At 42.5% G+C, this 15180-nt stretch overlaps 1 protein-coding gene and 1 long non-coding RNA gene across 3 annotated transcripts in view; one reads left to right on the forward strand and one right to left on the reverse strand.

Moving 5' to 3' along the window:
• Positions 1–15180, forward strand: part of LOC131107195 (uncharacterized) — a 25134-nt gene continuing 9954 nt past the window's right edge. Inside the window, exons 1-3 of one of the 2 annotated variants that reach the window (XR_009120227.1) lie at positions 1–234; positions 2349–2447; positions 5450–7959. This is a non-coding gene — a long non-coding RNA (uncharacterized LOC131107195). Of the gene's footprint in view, positions 235–2348; positions 2448–5449; positions 7960–15180 lie in introns of those variants that run through there. The other variant, XR_009120221.1, reaches the window with a different exon arrangement.
• LOC131106047 (caM kinase-like vesicle-associated protein) overlaps positions 4122–15180 on the reverse strand; it is a 26136-nt gene continuing 15077 nt past the window's right edge. Inside the window, exons 2-11 of the mRNA XM_058054779.1 lie at positions 8941–9048; positions 8268–8399; positions 7462–7536; positions 6997–7135; positions 5831–5951; positions 5684–5759; positions 5455–5591; positions 5279–5357; positions 5112–5199; positions 4122–4879 (exon numbers count right to left, since the gene is read on the reverse strand). Of these exons, the coding sequence (XP_057910762.1) occupies positions 4568–4879; positions 5112–5199; positions 5279–5357; positions 5455–5591; positions 5684–5759; positions 5831–5951; positions 6997–7135; positions 7462–7536; positions 8268–8399; positions 8941–9035 (1254 nt within the window). The 5' untranslated portion in view covers positions 9036–9048 and the 3' untranslated portion in view covers positions 4122–4567. The remainder of the gene's footprint in view (positions 4880–5111; positions 5200–5278; positions 5358–5454; positions 5592–5683; positions 5760–5830; positions 5952–6996; positions 7136–7461; positions 7537–8267; positions 8400–8940; positions 9049–15180) is intronic.

Here is a 15180-nt window from a genome sequence, read left to right on the forward strand (position 1 = left end):
CTAGTGGTAGAGCATGTAATTACACTACCTGTCGCTATTTAGTTTCAAATATTGGGGTGGGGCCTCTGGCTGTCAGTGAGGGTGTAAGGAGCAGGAAAGACGTCAATATTAGTGTAGACATGTCAATAACGATGTCCAATCCGGAAGTCCAAGTGAAGAAAAGGGTCAATTCCACCAGCTGGTTGATTGACAGGTTGGGTCACGTGGCTCGAACGCCGGCTCTCAGGATCTCAGGTTGGTGTGTGACGTCATTGCATGCATGCATACATACATGCATACATACCTGGAAATGTTCCCTTTTTATACCACAGTACAGTATGTTTTACTAACTGCATGCATTCTTTCTGTGTAACTATTTTCTTGACATTAGTATCAAACGTATTTTTAAATATCAAGGTTATGAAATCAGTAGCATCATTATTAAGCATCATCTGCTATTCAGCAGTAACATCCTACTACAGTATTTTGTGTAACATGTAACAATGTCTTTGCTGCTGGAGTGTAGACTGATTGTACGTCCAAACCTGAATTCGGAAGGCACATTTGTTGATAAAACAAATCTAGTACTCGATCTCATAATAGTTTCAAGGAGTAAGTTATTGTCACAAGAATACGGACACTTTTTTTTACACACTCCATGACTGTAATAGCTGCAAGACACGTAGTTGACCAGCAGATGGCAGCCTACATTAAGTATTGCACCTTATTGCAATTAGGAGCCTTTTATTATGGGTAACTCACGTTTTTCATTTGATCTATAGTTATATCACAACATACATGCTCTTCACTACAAATATCACCAAAATCATCATTCTTCTGAGCTGGTATTTCATACTTGTTCATTGAAAACTTCAAAACCCACAATTCTGTTCACGAATACTTATGTTTTATAGTAGTACTATTAGTACTATCATAATAATTATTATAATTATAGCACAATAATAGTATTTTTCTGGAAGGTGTACTCCCTATGGTGGCTATTGTCCCATCAGTGTATTGTAATAACAGATTTAATTGACTTTTAATAGAGAAAATAACAGTAAATAAGCCAATAAAGAAATAAATAAAATACCTGCTCCAGTGGTGTCACAGTAAATGTGTTCCCTGGGGCACCTTAGTGTGGGCAGGAAGTGTCGAAGGTTACGGTTCTATCGGTAACCCATGTTGTTGTTCAACATCTATCCAGTTATCACGGTGGGGTCTGGAAGCGATTACCAGTGATAAACGAGGGAGTTACTGTTGGGATGTAAGACTTTTGTCCGCCATTTCCAAACCCTGACACTCTTTGCTGGCATTATCACTCGACAAGAAAGGAATAAACAGATGAATGACATTTTATTACCACCAAAGTCATCAACTGAGTCAAGGAGAACATTACAGAGGCCACGAATGCAAGAAAGGAGCCAGCAGTGACCACTGGTCCGGGAAAACGTTACATCTACAAACACATTGGTGGGTGTGTGGCACGTGACCAGACATGGAATACTACAGTGAGGAGGATGTCGGGGTGAAGGCATTGCTTGAAACTGTGCAACAATATGAACATAAAACCACCGATTCACATAAATATTCTAAATATTCGGAATAACCTCTAAATGCAGACACTTCCAGAACGAACACTACCTGCAGAATTGGTCTGGGAATTAACTGGAGCACAAAGAAAGAGTGAACATGTTTAAATACAAATCTCTGCAATAAATAACTTTATGTAAAATACATTTTCTTCATGGTTTGTTTTCATTTAGCTGCCTCATCTCATAAAACCACCGCCAACAATAATAACACGTTTCTTTTCCACCTCCCATCCTGTTCAGTGTTGGCAGCGCGGGGTCAAGTGGGGACTCACAGGCATGACAACACACCGTGGACGTGTGCACATAAATACATTTTGGCAGGGCCTTCCAACTGACGAGACCGTGGACGATTGAAAGGACGCCAAGAATCACAGTTTCTGCAGCCTGTTAAATATTGCTCAATTTCCTTCAGAACGCCTTCTGTGGCGCTCGAGGAGGGGTACTTGATTTGAGCATCTCACCAAGTGAATATGTACCACTAAAACATATTAAAAGGAGCTGTCAAAGTAGAGAACACGCATCCAAAAAGATTATGTTGGGAGGAATCGTACCTCAGTAAAGCAAAATGATGCACGTCTTCCCATGAAACCCGCATGAGGTCGAGTAATGCACGTTCAAAGTCAGCGCTAAATATTAAGACATGTGGCACACAAACGAACGGCAGTAAAACGACTGGTAATCGTGATGTCTACTGGGGTGTTTCTCCAAAAGAAAAGCTACAAATTAATTGTGATGCATAGAACTGCCATGTGATGAAAAATTATTTTTTTACAGGACAAACAAGCGGGCCACAAAGTACGAGAGCGCATCGAGAGTAGCAGTGGTTCTCAACTGGCTTGGCTGTGGAACCCACATCATCCCTCAGTTGAGTCTGTAAGTACCTCCAGGTTACCCAGCATGCCTTGCGGTTTTGCTTGTATAGTTTTAATGTGTGTTATTTTGATACCCGCATTGTGCACGTTTGTGCACTTTTGGTGGGTGTTCCATTTCTGTCCATTAGTTTGTGTTGGCGACCTCCTGTCCGAGTCCGCCTTCACATCAAACTGAAGATGCCTTTGACCATTTACTAATCCCTCCTTTAACACGGTTAATTGGTTCTAGATTGGACCGTAATAACTGAATTTCCATGAAGTAGGATTCCTTACTTTTATTATCAGACCACAGAAAACATATTTGCAACCTTCTAAATGTGCTTTTTGATATATTTAGAGCCCTCGAGACACAAACGAACACTCACGTAGTCACCTTTAGACTTGAATTACCCAATATAGTCGACATAATGAGAGTAAATAATCCATTGAAATCATAAATGTTGCTATGAAAGTGTTGCTATGAGTGGCGGGCGGACAGGAAGTGACTGGGGTTGAGTTTAGCTTAGCGTGGCTTACAGCAGCAGCAACAGTAGCCATGTTTATTAGGGATTATTATAAAAGTCTGTTTTTCCGACAAGTAATTCTGATGTTTGTGTGTCGGTAACATTACTGCCCCCTAGTGACCAGTGTAGAATACTACCTATCCTTTGTAAATGCCTTATATTTGTATTATCCTTGGAAACGCTTAATTTAAGGGAAAATGTCAAATTTGCCTCAATATTCATACATCTTGACTAATAATAGGCCTTGTTCAACCATAAAACTGCATGGTATATTCATATTTTTGGAAACTTGGCAATAAGAGTGTAATAAGAAATGTTGCTGGTGTTTCTCGATGATTTTACAAATTGCACTACAGGGGGTTGCAGCCACTTTAAAGGAATCTGTTGGGAATTTTGCCCATCATCCATAATCCTTATGTGAGACATGGACACACATCTATGTCTTTTCTGTGCGTTCTAAAGATATTCAAAGAGATAAAAAGGGCCAGGTGAGGATGCACGTAATGGGACGCAACCATTCTGCCTACAAAGCCTTCGGAAAAAAATGTGACATGTCAACCTAACTTGTTATTGTTTACGTTATTGTTATCGTTTACGTTGCTAAGTGAAATCAATGGAAGGCGTATTCCATGTTATCATGAACGTAGGTATTACTACATGGTCACATGTTTGGAGGTGTTTTAATAGCGGACTTTGTAGGCGTGTCCCATTATGTGCATCCTGAGCTGACTCTTTTTGGATGTTTTAGATCTTTAGGAGGATTTTCCCAAAAAGTGCAGTTTTCCTTTATAGCAATAAATAGACGACTCCCCACTTTTATCCTTTTCAGAATAAAAGACCTGCGACCCACCAGTTGAGAACCACTGATAAATAGACTTGTTTCAAGTGTAAAAAGAACAAAGTAGTAGTAATAGTAGTAGTAGTAGTAGTGCGTCTGTATCAACCAAGTGGTTGTGTGAATGCAAATGAAGAGCAGGAAGTGAGAACGCATGCTCTTGAGCTACTTCCACAAAGTTCTCGTATGTACAGAATCTTTACACCAACTACTACGAGGTTCTTTCCTGAGCGGGAAGTAAGCGAAGGACCGGAGCTTTTTCATTCTTGTGTGCTTATCGTGTATGAGGTGGCCTGACAACCCCCCCACCCCTGCCCCCGCCCCCGCCCCCGCCCCCCGGTGCCGGCACATTATAGAGAGCACCGTGGAAATGTCAGGCGAGCTTCCCTTGTACAGCAGCAGGGAGGTACGTGAAGTGAACATTTTCAAGTCTAAACTTTTCTTGTGATTTTAAGAACGTAAACTGCCGGAGAGAACTTTCCCAAGTCGGCTCATTAAAAAGGAATCTGTGTTTTTTTCCCTGCTTGGTTTATCTCATAAAGACGCATCACGAAAAGGCTTTAACTGTAAACCACGGCTTGGTGATGGATTAGGATGTTTTATATCGCCTGACCTATAATACATGTGGTCAACTAGGAAAAGGAGTGGATTTGAAAAGGAACGTTAGCATAGCCTCCATGAGATGATCCTAATGCTGCAAGAGAGAGAGAAGCAGAGTCGGTGTCACCATGCTAGCAGCTAATGTACAGTGTGCAGGACTCGGCGGGTCGGAGCAAGGTGGACCTAGCCCTGCTCATCTCCGGCCTCGGCGCCTGCATGGAGCGTTGCCACAGTATCTCCATTGCACCGTGATGTGGGTTCCGCTTCCTGGTTCCGCTGTTGTGGTTCCGCGGCGCCGGCTGCCTCCTCGGTCAAAGCCTCTGGAACTGTTTTATGGATCTCTGGGGCCACTTCCTGTGGTGTGGCGGTGGCAGGTGAAGGTGTGGAAGGGTCAGCGGCATCTTGGGGTGCAGCAGGGTCCACCGTGGCGGCCTTTGTGCTACTGTGCTCCGTCGCTCTCAGCCTCTTCATGATGGTGGTGACCCGCACAGCTTTCTGTGGAAGGAGGTAGAAATGTAATGTACAGTATCTTTACAAGGTCCAATGTCACCCAATGATGTTTCTCATGGACTTTACTAACTTAAAGAGTCTAGTCTACAGCTGGTCTAAGGTCTAAAGTCACTGGTTAATGTAAACCTAGCAAAGTTAAAAAAACATTACTAAAAACGGTAAAATATGGTGGTGGTAGTGTGACGGTCTGGAGCTGTTTCGCTTCTTCAGGCCTTACCTTCCATTTGGCTCGAGCAAAATTCTTCTCTATTTGTGCGCATACGTTTTCCTTGATGTTTTTATCCGAAGCCGCGCCACCAGAGATCCTGTTTCATAAACAACACGCGTGTCATTAAACACGTCATTCTATGACCATGCTGACAGGATGTGAGTCATGTGGTCTACCATTCATGGTTGATGGCCTCCTGGGCTGTCAGTCTCTGGTCCTGATCCACTTCCATCAGACGTGCAACCAAACTCTTAGCTGTCACAGGGAATGATACATCAAAAACCATAAATATTTTGCTTTTATAGAAAAATAGAGTTTTGAATTGCCCATATGATTTTTCTTCACAGCTCACCTGAATCAGAGATTTCATCCCAGTACGGGGAGTCAAACTCATAATCTCCTGCAAGGATCTTCCGGAACAGGTTCTTGTCGTGATTTTCATAATCATCTTCATCACTCTCATCATAGAAAGGAGGGTTCCCCGACAGCCTGGAGTTTCAAAAAGATAAAAAAAAGTGTAATAACCATTCCCGGGTCAGAGTCAGCCGTCCTACTGCCAAGTCCTGAATGTGTGGACTCACAATATGTACATGATGACGCCCGTCGCCCAGCAGTCCACAGGCCGACCGTAGCGCTGCCTGCCAACCACCTCTGGAGCTGCACACAAACACCCAACCCAAATGAGGTCCACATATCTGGGAATGTTAAACAAAAGTTGAATATCTCACCCAGGTACTCTGGCGTCCCGCAGGGATCTTTGATTAATCCATTCTCCAGTTTGGCAAGGTGGAAGTCACTGATGACTATTTTAGAGTGCTTCAGGCGGTTGTAGTACACCAAGTTCTCCAGCTGGGGCACATGGAATTACATGGATATAGTATAATAAGTATAATAAGTCATTAAGACAACACCACACAGCCCCCCAGTAACATTCCAATGCTGCCATCACAGTACTTCCAACAGTACTTTCCTATTATTGGCTTTTTGTTGAAAATATTTGGCATACACCTCCACGTTCTCTGAGCACTTATCAAATGCACTTCTGCCACCTAGTGGCCGTTTTTATGGCTTTAAATTGCTGGGAAGTGAAATGCATTAGTGGAGAGTCACCTCTTTTGCCTCTCGCTCAAAAAAAAACCTCGAAAGACGTATAAAGACGTTGTTGGGATCGGGCGTTTGGGTTTATAAACATTTTTGCTAGTTGATAATTGTGCTATTAATTATCGACTTTCATCTTGAAAGAAAATATCACTGTCATGTCACATTTGAGCCACTAGAGGGTACTAAAGTGTAGTGTACCTCTATGAGACATGACAGCCTTTTTTTTTTACAAAAACCGTACAGCAAAGCACTCTGGGAAGACGGTGCCTTGACTCAATAGTACTCCCACCTACGCTATATTATAAAGATTGTCTCTGTTGTGCTTGAATGCAACACTACGCCTGTGCTTGAACACCACTTCCTGTGCATTACAAGCTGGACCACCGCTCGATAAATCGATACATCCATTATCGAAACAGGCCGACGTGTAACTGACTCATATATCAAGGAAATGAATTGGAGGCGGTCTGGTACGGAGCCAGGCTACACGGCGGTCGAGTGGTTAGCAGGCAGCTAGGAGACCCGAGTTCGATTCCACCCTCGGGCATCTCTGTGTGGAGTTTGCATGTTCTCCCTGTGCATCCGGTTTCCTCCCGCATTCCAAAAACATGCTAGGTTAATTGGCTACTCCAAATGGGAATGGCTGTTTGTCTATATGTGCCCTGTGATTGGCTGGCTGGGATAGGCTCCAGCTGTCTCCAGCGGTAGAAAATGGATGAATGAATGGTCCAGAGCCAATTCACCGATTGAGTATAAGTTGAGTTTAATCTGAGCGATTCCCCACGATCATTACCTTGAGGTTTCGGTGAACAATGTGTAGGGAGTGGAGGTAGGCCACGGCCTCCAAAACCTGGCGCACCACATTGCTGGTGTCCCGCTCGGAGTAATAACCTTGATCCAGGATCCAGTCGAACACTTCTCTGCCTGTTGCGCTGCGGGAGAACAGGAAGTCCAATTTAATGTAGTACATTTGTGCAGGTATCAAATCAACTTTGAAAGAAAACCGGGTCATCCTCACGTACTTTAAGTACTATCTACTGAGAGAGGAAAGTAATTTAAGATGGTGACCATAAATCACATATTTCGTGTGACTCTAGGGTTGTCTCATTCTCCTCCCGCTTTGTCATTTATTTTTAAGCAAATACCAAATGTTCATATCTGCGAGGTCTAGGGCTGCTCCTCATGGGCACGGTGTGTGCTCATCTGAGTGACAAAAATAACGCAGGGATCCTTTTGTCCTTGCTCCTTATCCACTCACAGCTCCAGGAAGAGAAAGTACTCCTTCTTAGTCTCAAAGACATCCACCAGTTGGAGAATATTGGGATGCTTCACCCTGAGGAAAAAACAGCGATCGATTAAAATGCGAAAAAACAAAAGTTACTTACAGAACGCAAAACAATACCAATTTACATACTATGTTTAACCCGCAAGGCATGCTGGGAACAGCCTGGGAAAATACAAACAATGTAAAGTGAAAGCAAAGTGATTAGCAATAAGGGGGTGTTACGATCCGCAGCATTAAAAGGGGGAGCTGTCAGGAGCCTAATTGTGGTTTCCTCCACTGATTAACAATATTACATTAATTAAGACTTAAACGGGCGCCTCTTCTCCTCACTAATGGCATTTGCCAGCAATTATTCATAGCCTTTGACAATAACAAGCTGTTTATTTCTTCATCACTGATGATTAAAACATAAACAAGCGTAACAAGCGTCGCTCAGCCTTGAATTGAGCAAAGGCTAGCAAGGGATGGAGGCAGGGATTCAGTAGCGTTAGAGCGGAAAGTCTTATAAGTTCTGGGAAGTATTATGGGATTATCACGACTATACGATCATACTAACAGATCAGTAGCAGTCATAATACTCTATGAATTATTCTATGTAATTGTGATTTGGGCTGGTTGCCAGTCTCAGGGTGCAACCCTTCGCTTGTGTCTGTGCCATCTATTCAGCGAAGTTACTTCTTTATTTGATGTTAGTAACGTCGGATTTAATGTAGCGTTAAATAGAAGCCGAGAAATTGCATGATTGGAAAACAATGCTCAGCTTAAATAAAGAAACTCACATTTTCAAAATGAGGATTTCATTTTTTGCAGCTTTGCGGACCTTCCTTCCGTCCTTTTTCAGGAACTTTTTGCACGTGTACATTCTCATCGTACTTTTGTCCTTGGCTCTGAATATCTCACAGAACTCCTCCCTGGACACACAAACATTCCCAACTCACAGGAAAGAACATCAACATCGAGCATGACAGAACCTACAAAACCTTGGCTTATCTTGTGAGGCTCATCGGGCATTTGACACCTCGCCATAATTTGGCTACATCACTATTAACAGAATGAACGTTTCATGTTTGGATGGTGCAGTCATTGAGGAAAATGTAAAGCAATGCCCAACGGATATTACTACAGATGATAATGGCGCCTTTGTTGGTCAGTGTGGAGTGAAAGTAGGTGTATGTTTATTCTTAAACACACTAAAAGTCATTTCTGTACGCTTAAAGCCAGCCATGTAAAGTTTGCCATTGAAATGATAGCACGTATTGCCGCGTCATCTGTCAGCAAAAAGCAAAGAGTTTTCCAAAAGCTCAGTTTTTAAGAACGAAAACCGGAGTATTTGTGTGTAGGAGGCAAAAAAGCATAGACAAATAGACAAATATGCGTAAAAAATCCATATTCCATATTCAAATATACAACTGGTAAACATTGTGAAAGATCACAGCAGGTGGTAGTACTCACGATTTAACGATTTGACCCATGTCATACTTGTCCGCTACGTCCGAAGGACTGTGGTAATCCTTCTTTTCCCCGATTGTTAAACAGCCAAATGGCATGGCCGCTCCTGACCTGTGGTCGGACAGAAAAAGTCAAAAAACATGACATAAGTTTCCATAATTTTGAACATTACAGCATCACAAAGGTTTTCCTGATATTGTGTCACCATCTTCCAGGAGGCCATTCCTTGGAATGACGGCGTCAATGACAAATATTCCTTTTGAAAAGCAGACTTTACTGATGTCGACTGTGGTTGTTTTTCTGTTGAACTTGAGTTGATTGATTTAATTGGTAATCAATTAATCCTAAAAAATCTACAAAAATAATTGTCCGTTTAATTGCTTATTAAAATAATAGTTTTTGGCTTCCCAATGACTTATTTTGCAGAAAACTAATCTTCAGAATAAAACCTGTAAGTCCGCTTTCATGTAAAAGAGTTACTCGCCAAAATGATTGTGCAGCAACATTCCCCCAGAAGATGAAATATATGTTTCCTGATATCACACCACATCCATCCAAGCTGGCAGCCCGGATGATAGATGCTCACATGAAAATGAGCCAAGGCCGAGAGGAATGACAAATAAAAAGTGAAAGAAGGGCAATCTGTTCGCTGTAGCTCAGCAGAATCACTTGTAATGTCGTTTAGAGGAACAAGGCTGAGCTCCGAGACGTGTGAGAAAAATGTGTTCTCCTTGTCGTCTTAGTTCTGTACTTGGTGTCAGAGGGTGACCTTTGCTGGCTCCGCATCGCTTTTTTCTCACGTTCACATCCCATAATATAAATGCTTTGGCTCAGCAAAGCTCAACAGGAGCAAAAGAGCGTTTTCAGGGGCGGTGATTTAATTGGAGGTAATGCACTGGACGGAGGACGCAAGTAAAATCATTCAGTGGGACAATACATAAAATACACGTACAATTCAACAAGTGTAAAAAAAAACAATATAATAATGATGCAATGGAGGATTCACAGCAAATACAGTTGCCTTTCACAACTTTTACACAGCTTCACTCGATCATTTTTCAAGTTAATAAAACTTGCTGTTCCGTGCTTAACTTCAGCCTACATTTATATAAAAAGATTGTTGGCCGTATTTATGTGTGCTAATCTGAGCAGCCTGCATCCATAAGAGAACAAAAAGCAGCATAGTGGAAATGTGTGTCCAAGATATACGGGACTATAAAAACCTCTTAAGCCTGTATTCCATTTATTTCCCTATTTGCGCTGACCGGCGCCGGCACCATTTAAGCGCTATCACCCCTTGTTCTGACTGTTATTCATTCAACGGACGCAGCATCAATAGATGGCGGTGCTTTATTACTCAGTTTGTCAACAGCGGTCCCCGGCGGGGCAGTGGAACGTTTCGAATTTACGAGCGTTAAGATGGATTGTAATAGAGCTCTTTAGGCTTCCCTCAGCTAAGACAGCTCCATCCAGGCAAGCACAAGCGCAAGTGAAGGTGTTTGTGTCTGGGTGGAGTCCTACTGAATCTGGACGGGATCGGTCAATACACTTAAACGATTCGGGAGATTGTCCCGCTGCCATGAAAGGGTAATGAGCTACACCAGCAGAAAATACACAATGACTGTTCAATAACATTACTAGAACATGAATGATGGTCAGATAATACCGCGATAAAATTCATCAGCATCAGCACCTTTTGGAACTCATTCATTCAAAGTTCAGTTTTTAAATCCATCCTTTTCTCCCGCCTCCGTCCCCCCCCTCTATCTGGCTCAGCAACTCACTGAAGTGCTGACTGGAAGCCATTGCTGATTTACTGAAGTGAAGTTAAACAGTGCTGAGTCTCAGCGTTTACCAACTATAATTTACACAAACCCTCACCTACAGGCAAGATGAAAGGACTTTCGTTTTATCCGCGCGTCCAAAGGCAACACAAATACAACATTTTACCAGCAAAAGGTCAGGGTAAATGTTGCGCCAAAGCAATGCTGACATTTTGTCCGAGTTTGTTTTTTTCACCGGTGTTGTATTTGGGTTGACTTTTTGGCATTAGACGCAATATTACGGATCAGTAAACTTCAGCGGCACCAGAAATGGCAAATCCAGGCATCCGTTTTCAATGCCGCTTATCCGTTTAAGAGGTGGGTCCACCCCGAGCTGGACTGTGAACGGGGCCTTGAGAGTCGCATGAATGTCAGCTTAGTGACGCACGGTTTGGTTCATCGTATAAAACTGCAGACTATAAAACTGCTTTGCTTTTGTGTTTGTTGTTTCATTTATTTTTGTCAATGCAAACTGCTGGTTGGTCATTAGCCAATACATAAAATATACTGTAGATAGACTTTGGTATGACCCATAGGACATCCAATACCATCCATCCATTTTCTAAGCAGTTTGTCCTCACTCGGCCGCGGCGCTATGCTGGAGCCTATCCCAGCTGACTTCGGGCAAGCGACGGTCTAAACCCTGAACTGGTCGCCAGTGAAATCCAATCCAATGGAGGTCGAAACACTGACTACCGCTAGCAAAGACTCCTGACTCCCGGATGTCACTGTATTTGTTTACAGACTACACATCTGATGAGGGGGGGGGGGACACTTCCTGTCCCTCACTGTGTGGTAAATCGGGACGCCTCTCTACCGAACCAAGGGTCCATACCAAAAAACCCGGTTACAAATATACAGTATACCCGTGGTATGACCAAGGTCATTGGACATATACAGTAGGACAGTAGTACAATACGTAGCAACAACATCTTAGTACTGCACCTCCTAACTATGTATATACTTCCGTTAACGGCACTACTGGTTTAAATTGCCGTCTCACACCATAGTTTGAGGAAACTTCGTTCTATATGCGATTAATTGTGATTAATTGTGATTAATTGTGCGTTAACTGCAGGCTGGGTGTGATTAATTGCGATTAAATGATTTAATCAACAGCCCGAATGTTTATATTTGACTTCAGGAGGAAATGTCGAGACTTCTTCATATTTTCACTGCTCTAATTAGAGATGAGAAACGTAGAACTGAGGAACGTAACGACTGGAAAGTCAAATAAATACATGGAAAGCGAAATAACAAGCAGACATCTTGAATGGCCGTATAGATGGTGCGATTCACACACAGCCGTGCATATACAACCGAATGAATTATTAACCAGTCTCCTTGTCTACAGTGTGCTTCACTATGCCCGCTATTCTTGTTGTACTTGTATCATGGACCATGGTGTCCCGAAGCGTTTGCTTTACAGCGTACCGGGAGCTCAGACATGTCAGCTCTGGCAGCACGGTAATAATTATCAGCCTTCTCCTTTCACCCATCCTCTAATCCCACGTCAGCACAATGCATGGCTTATCTCTGGAAGATTCACACAGCAAATCTCTCAAGAATCGATTACATCTCTCATTTGTTTGCCAGACAGCGTGAAGGATTGGAGCCCGAGGAATAATGCTATTTCATTTCAGGATTGTATCCAAGGCCGTGGATTTTGTCTGCTGCCTTACATTTTAAGGTTTTACTTGAAAAAAGAAATCCTCTCTTCCCTCCGTCAATCAGCTCAAGTATCTCAAGGCAAATGGCACCTTAGAGCTTTTTCAAAAGGTCACATTATTGGTACAAGTCCCTGAAACACAAACTTAGAGCCGTAAGTCCAGTTTTTACCTGCTGACCACCTCGACGTTATTGTTTGGCTTCAGCGGAGCCGAGCAAAGCACTGTTGTCTTGAGGAAGAATAACCATTGAAATCATATTTATGTTATAGCAAAGCCGGCCAACTGCTCCTTGGAGCCCATGAGCAATAAAACCAGGCTAGAAAAACATGCATTTATATTTTTTATTTCTTCCTAGATGTGACTTCAAACCTGGGAAAAAGCTGATCATATTGCTGTGTTTTCATTTGCCGTAAACCAGCATGTCAGTTTGACCAAGAAAGTGCTAGGACTATTCTATTCTATTGTACTCTATTCTATTCTATTGTAAAATTGTAGGACTGGTGTATAGTACCTGCCGAAACATTCATTGATTTAGTTCCAGGTGACTTGGGTGAGACAGCAAACACCCGACCCAAGAAGAGTTACCCCGACTTTTCCCTCTCCCATTCACACCAATGGACACATTGAAATCTAAAACCTGAACGTTTTTGGACTGTGAGAGCAAATGTGAGTACAATACCGACCAAGCCGAAACTTATTTTCTTGAATTTCTGTCTCGATTGCACAAATGCATCATGAATATGAAATTCTGCGGTTTTGTTCCATCAATTATTAAAATGAAAGAAGAAGCTGACGCTGCTAGTGAGGCTTACTTTGGTTTGCCAAGGGGAAGGTTGCATTTCCTGCATTTAAAATTCAACACATTCAGGAATATGGTTTATATACAGTAACATTGCTTCCTTTGACCCCTGAAGATCAACGGATTCATTATCTTTTCAAATATACTGTAGAATCTCGACCAGGAAGCTTACTTAGTGCTTTCATTAATGATGGCACGGAACAGAAACTCAGCACTAAAAGAAGATTGTGTTGTATCGTTGTTTGATAAGAAGAATTAAAACAAGTCTGGCGGATACGCACATTAGAAACGACATCAACAGTCATGAACATACGCTAACTGCAATCCGTGACATGCTAAGCACCGTGATGCCTTCTGCCCAAAGTCACCTGAACGGAATAACCGCTGGAACTAAAGAACTAAGGAATGACTTCCCTTTAGGTTTCTTAGTTAATACGTGGTTAATACGATATATACCATATGCATATTCACTGAGGAGAGCGCGTGAGCTTGGTTTGACAAAAAATGCCACCGACAATCCATCCTGGGGGGGCGAGGGGGGGTATGTATGAGCATGTAAACATGCTTGTATGCCTCCAAGCACATACAACCTAATGCACTGTATGTCCTCTCCTATTTGCAAAGGATACATTTACTACTTCTAATTTTAACCCAACACAGATCCTTCCTGTCAAAACGCCGTACCGACATATCATTTTTAGTTGGAGGCACGGCGGTGTTGGCGTGAGTGTGTTTGAATGCCCTAATTGGAGACACATTCTCCGCCATATGTAACCAGGGATTATATCAGATTCAGAAACTGAGGTGTGTAGTACTGGAAGCATTCTTACAATACATCTGTTAAGGTACAGTACTAACACTGCAAACAGGATATACAGTATATACTGTACAGTTGTCCCTCGCCACTTTGTACTTTGAAAATCACTCACTCAAAAATGTATCCATAAATGCACCAACAGTCAAATATTGTGGTGGTAGTGTGACGGTCTGCGGCTGTTTTGCTGCTTCAGGACCTGGAAGACTTGTTGTGATGAATGGAAGCATGGATTCCGTGGTGTTCCTAACCACCTCAAGCTAGAACCAGCTTGGGTTGTGCAGCAGGACAATGATCCAAAACACACCAGGGGCTGAGGAAAACCAAATGAAGACTTAAGAGTGGCCTAGTCAAGTCTTGACTGGAATTCTAATGCAATGCTGTGCTTCCTCCACAGCGCTGGAAGAGACTCAGCAAGTTATCGCAAACGTTTGATTGCAGTTGGCCCAACGACTTATTAGCTTTAGTGGGTTTGGACCCCCCACCCCTTAATAATAAAAGGTTTCCTTTAGAAATAGCATTTTGTGTTCAGTTGTGTTGTCATTGGCTAATATTGAAATGTTATGATCGGAAGCATTGAAGTGCATCCAATAGAATATGAACCATTTGAATGCATATTAGAGTTTGGGTTCAACAACCACATAGAGAATATTATTATTTTTCCCTGCCGTGTCCATAAAGACATACACAAGTTATGCACCGATCCAATTACTAGCCGGCTCCTCCATGCTGCTTGTGTGGACAAAAATGTACATAGCTCACATAAAATCAACACTACAGAGAATATAACCCCCTAATAGCTGCTGTAAATAAATATGGCATGTTTTAAACGTCAGGCTCACAGTAATTGAAAGCGTGCCCGGAATGCTGACTTTGCGAATCACGAGGCGTACATTTAAACATTGATGAAGCCGAGAGGCTCATGGAAATTGACATCATTTAGAAACCATCAACAATACTTCATGCCGCTCTCTTGTGATGAGGTGACCTTGAGCTACAATGGACCCGACCTAGCCTGAATCCCAATTCTACTCCTTAGCCTTCGCACTCACCACTTACCCTTTACCCCTTGGTTGAAGGAGAACTGGGACGCCGCTTGATTCTCATGAATGTGTAAAGCCTCGGGGGAAGAGTAAA

The sequence above is a fragment of the Doryrhamphus excisus genome, chromosome 1 (assembly GCF_030265055.1).
Source record: "Doryrhamphus excisus isolate RoL2022-K1 chromosome 1, RoL_Dexc_1.0, whole genome shotgun sequence".
Taxonomy (NCBI): Eukaryota; Metazoa; Chordata; class Actinopteri; order Syngnathiformes; family Syngnathidae; genus Doryrhamphus; species Doryrhamphus excisus.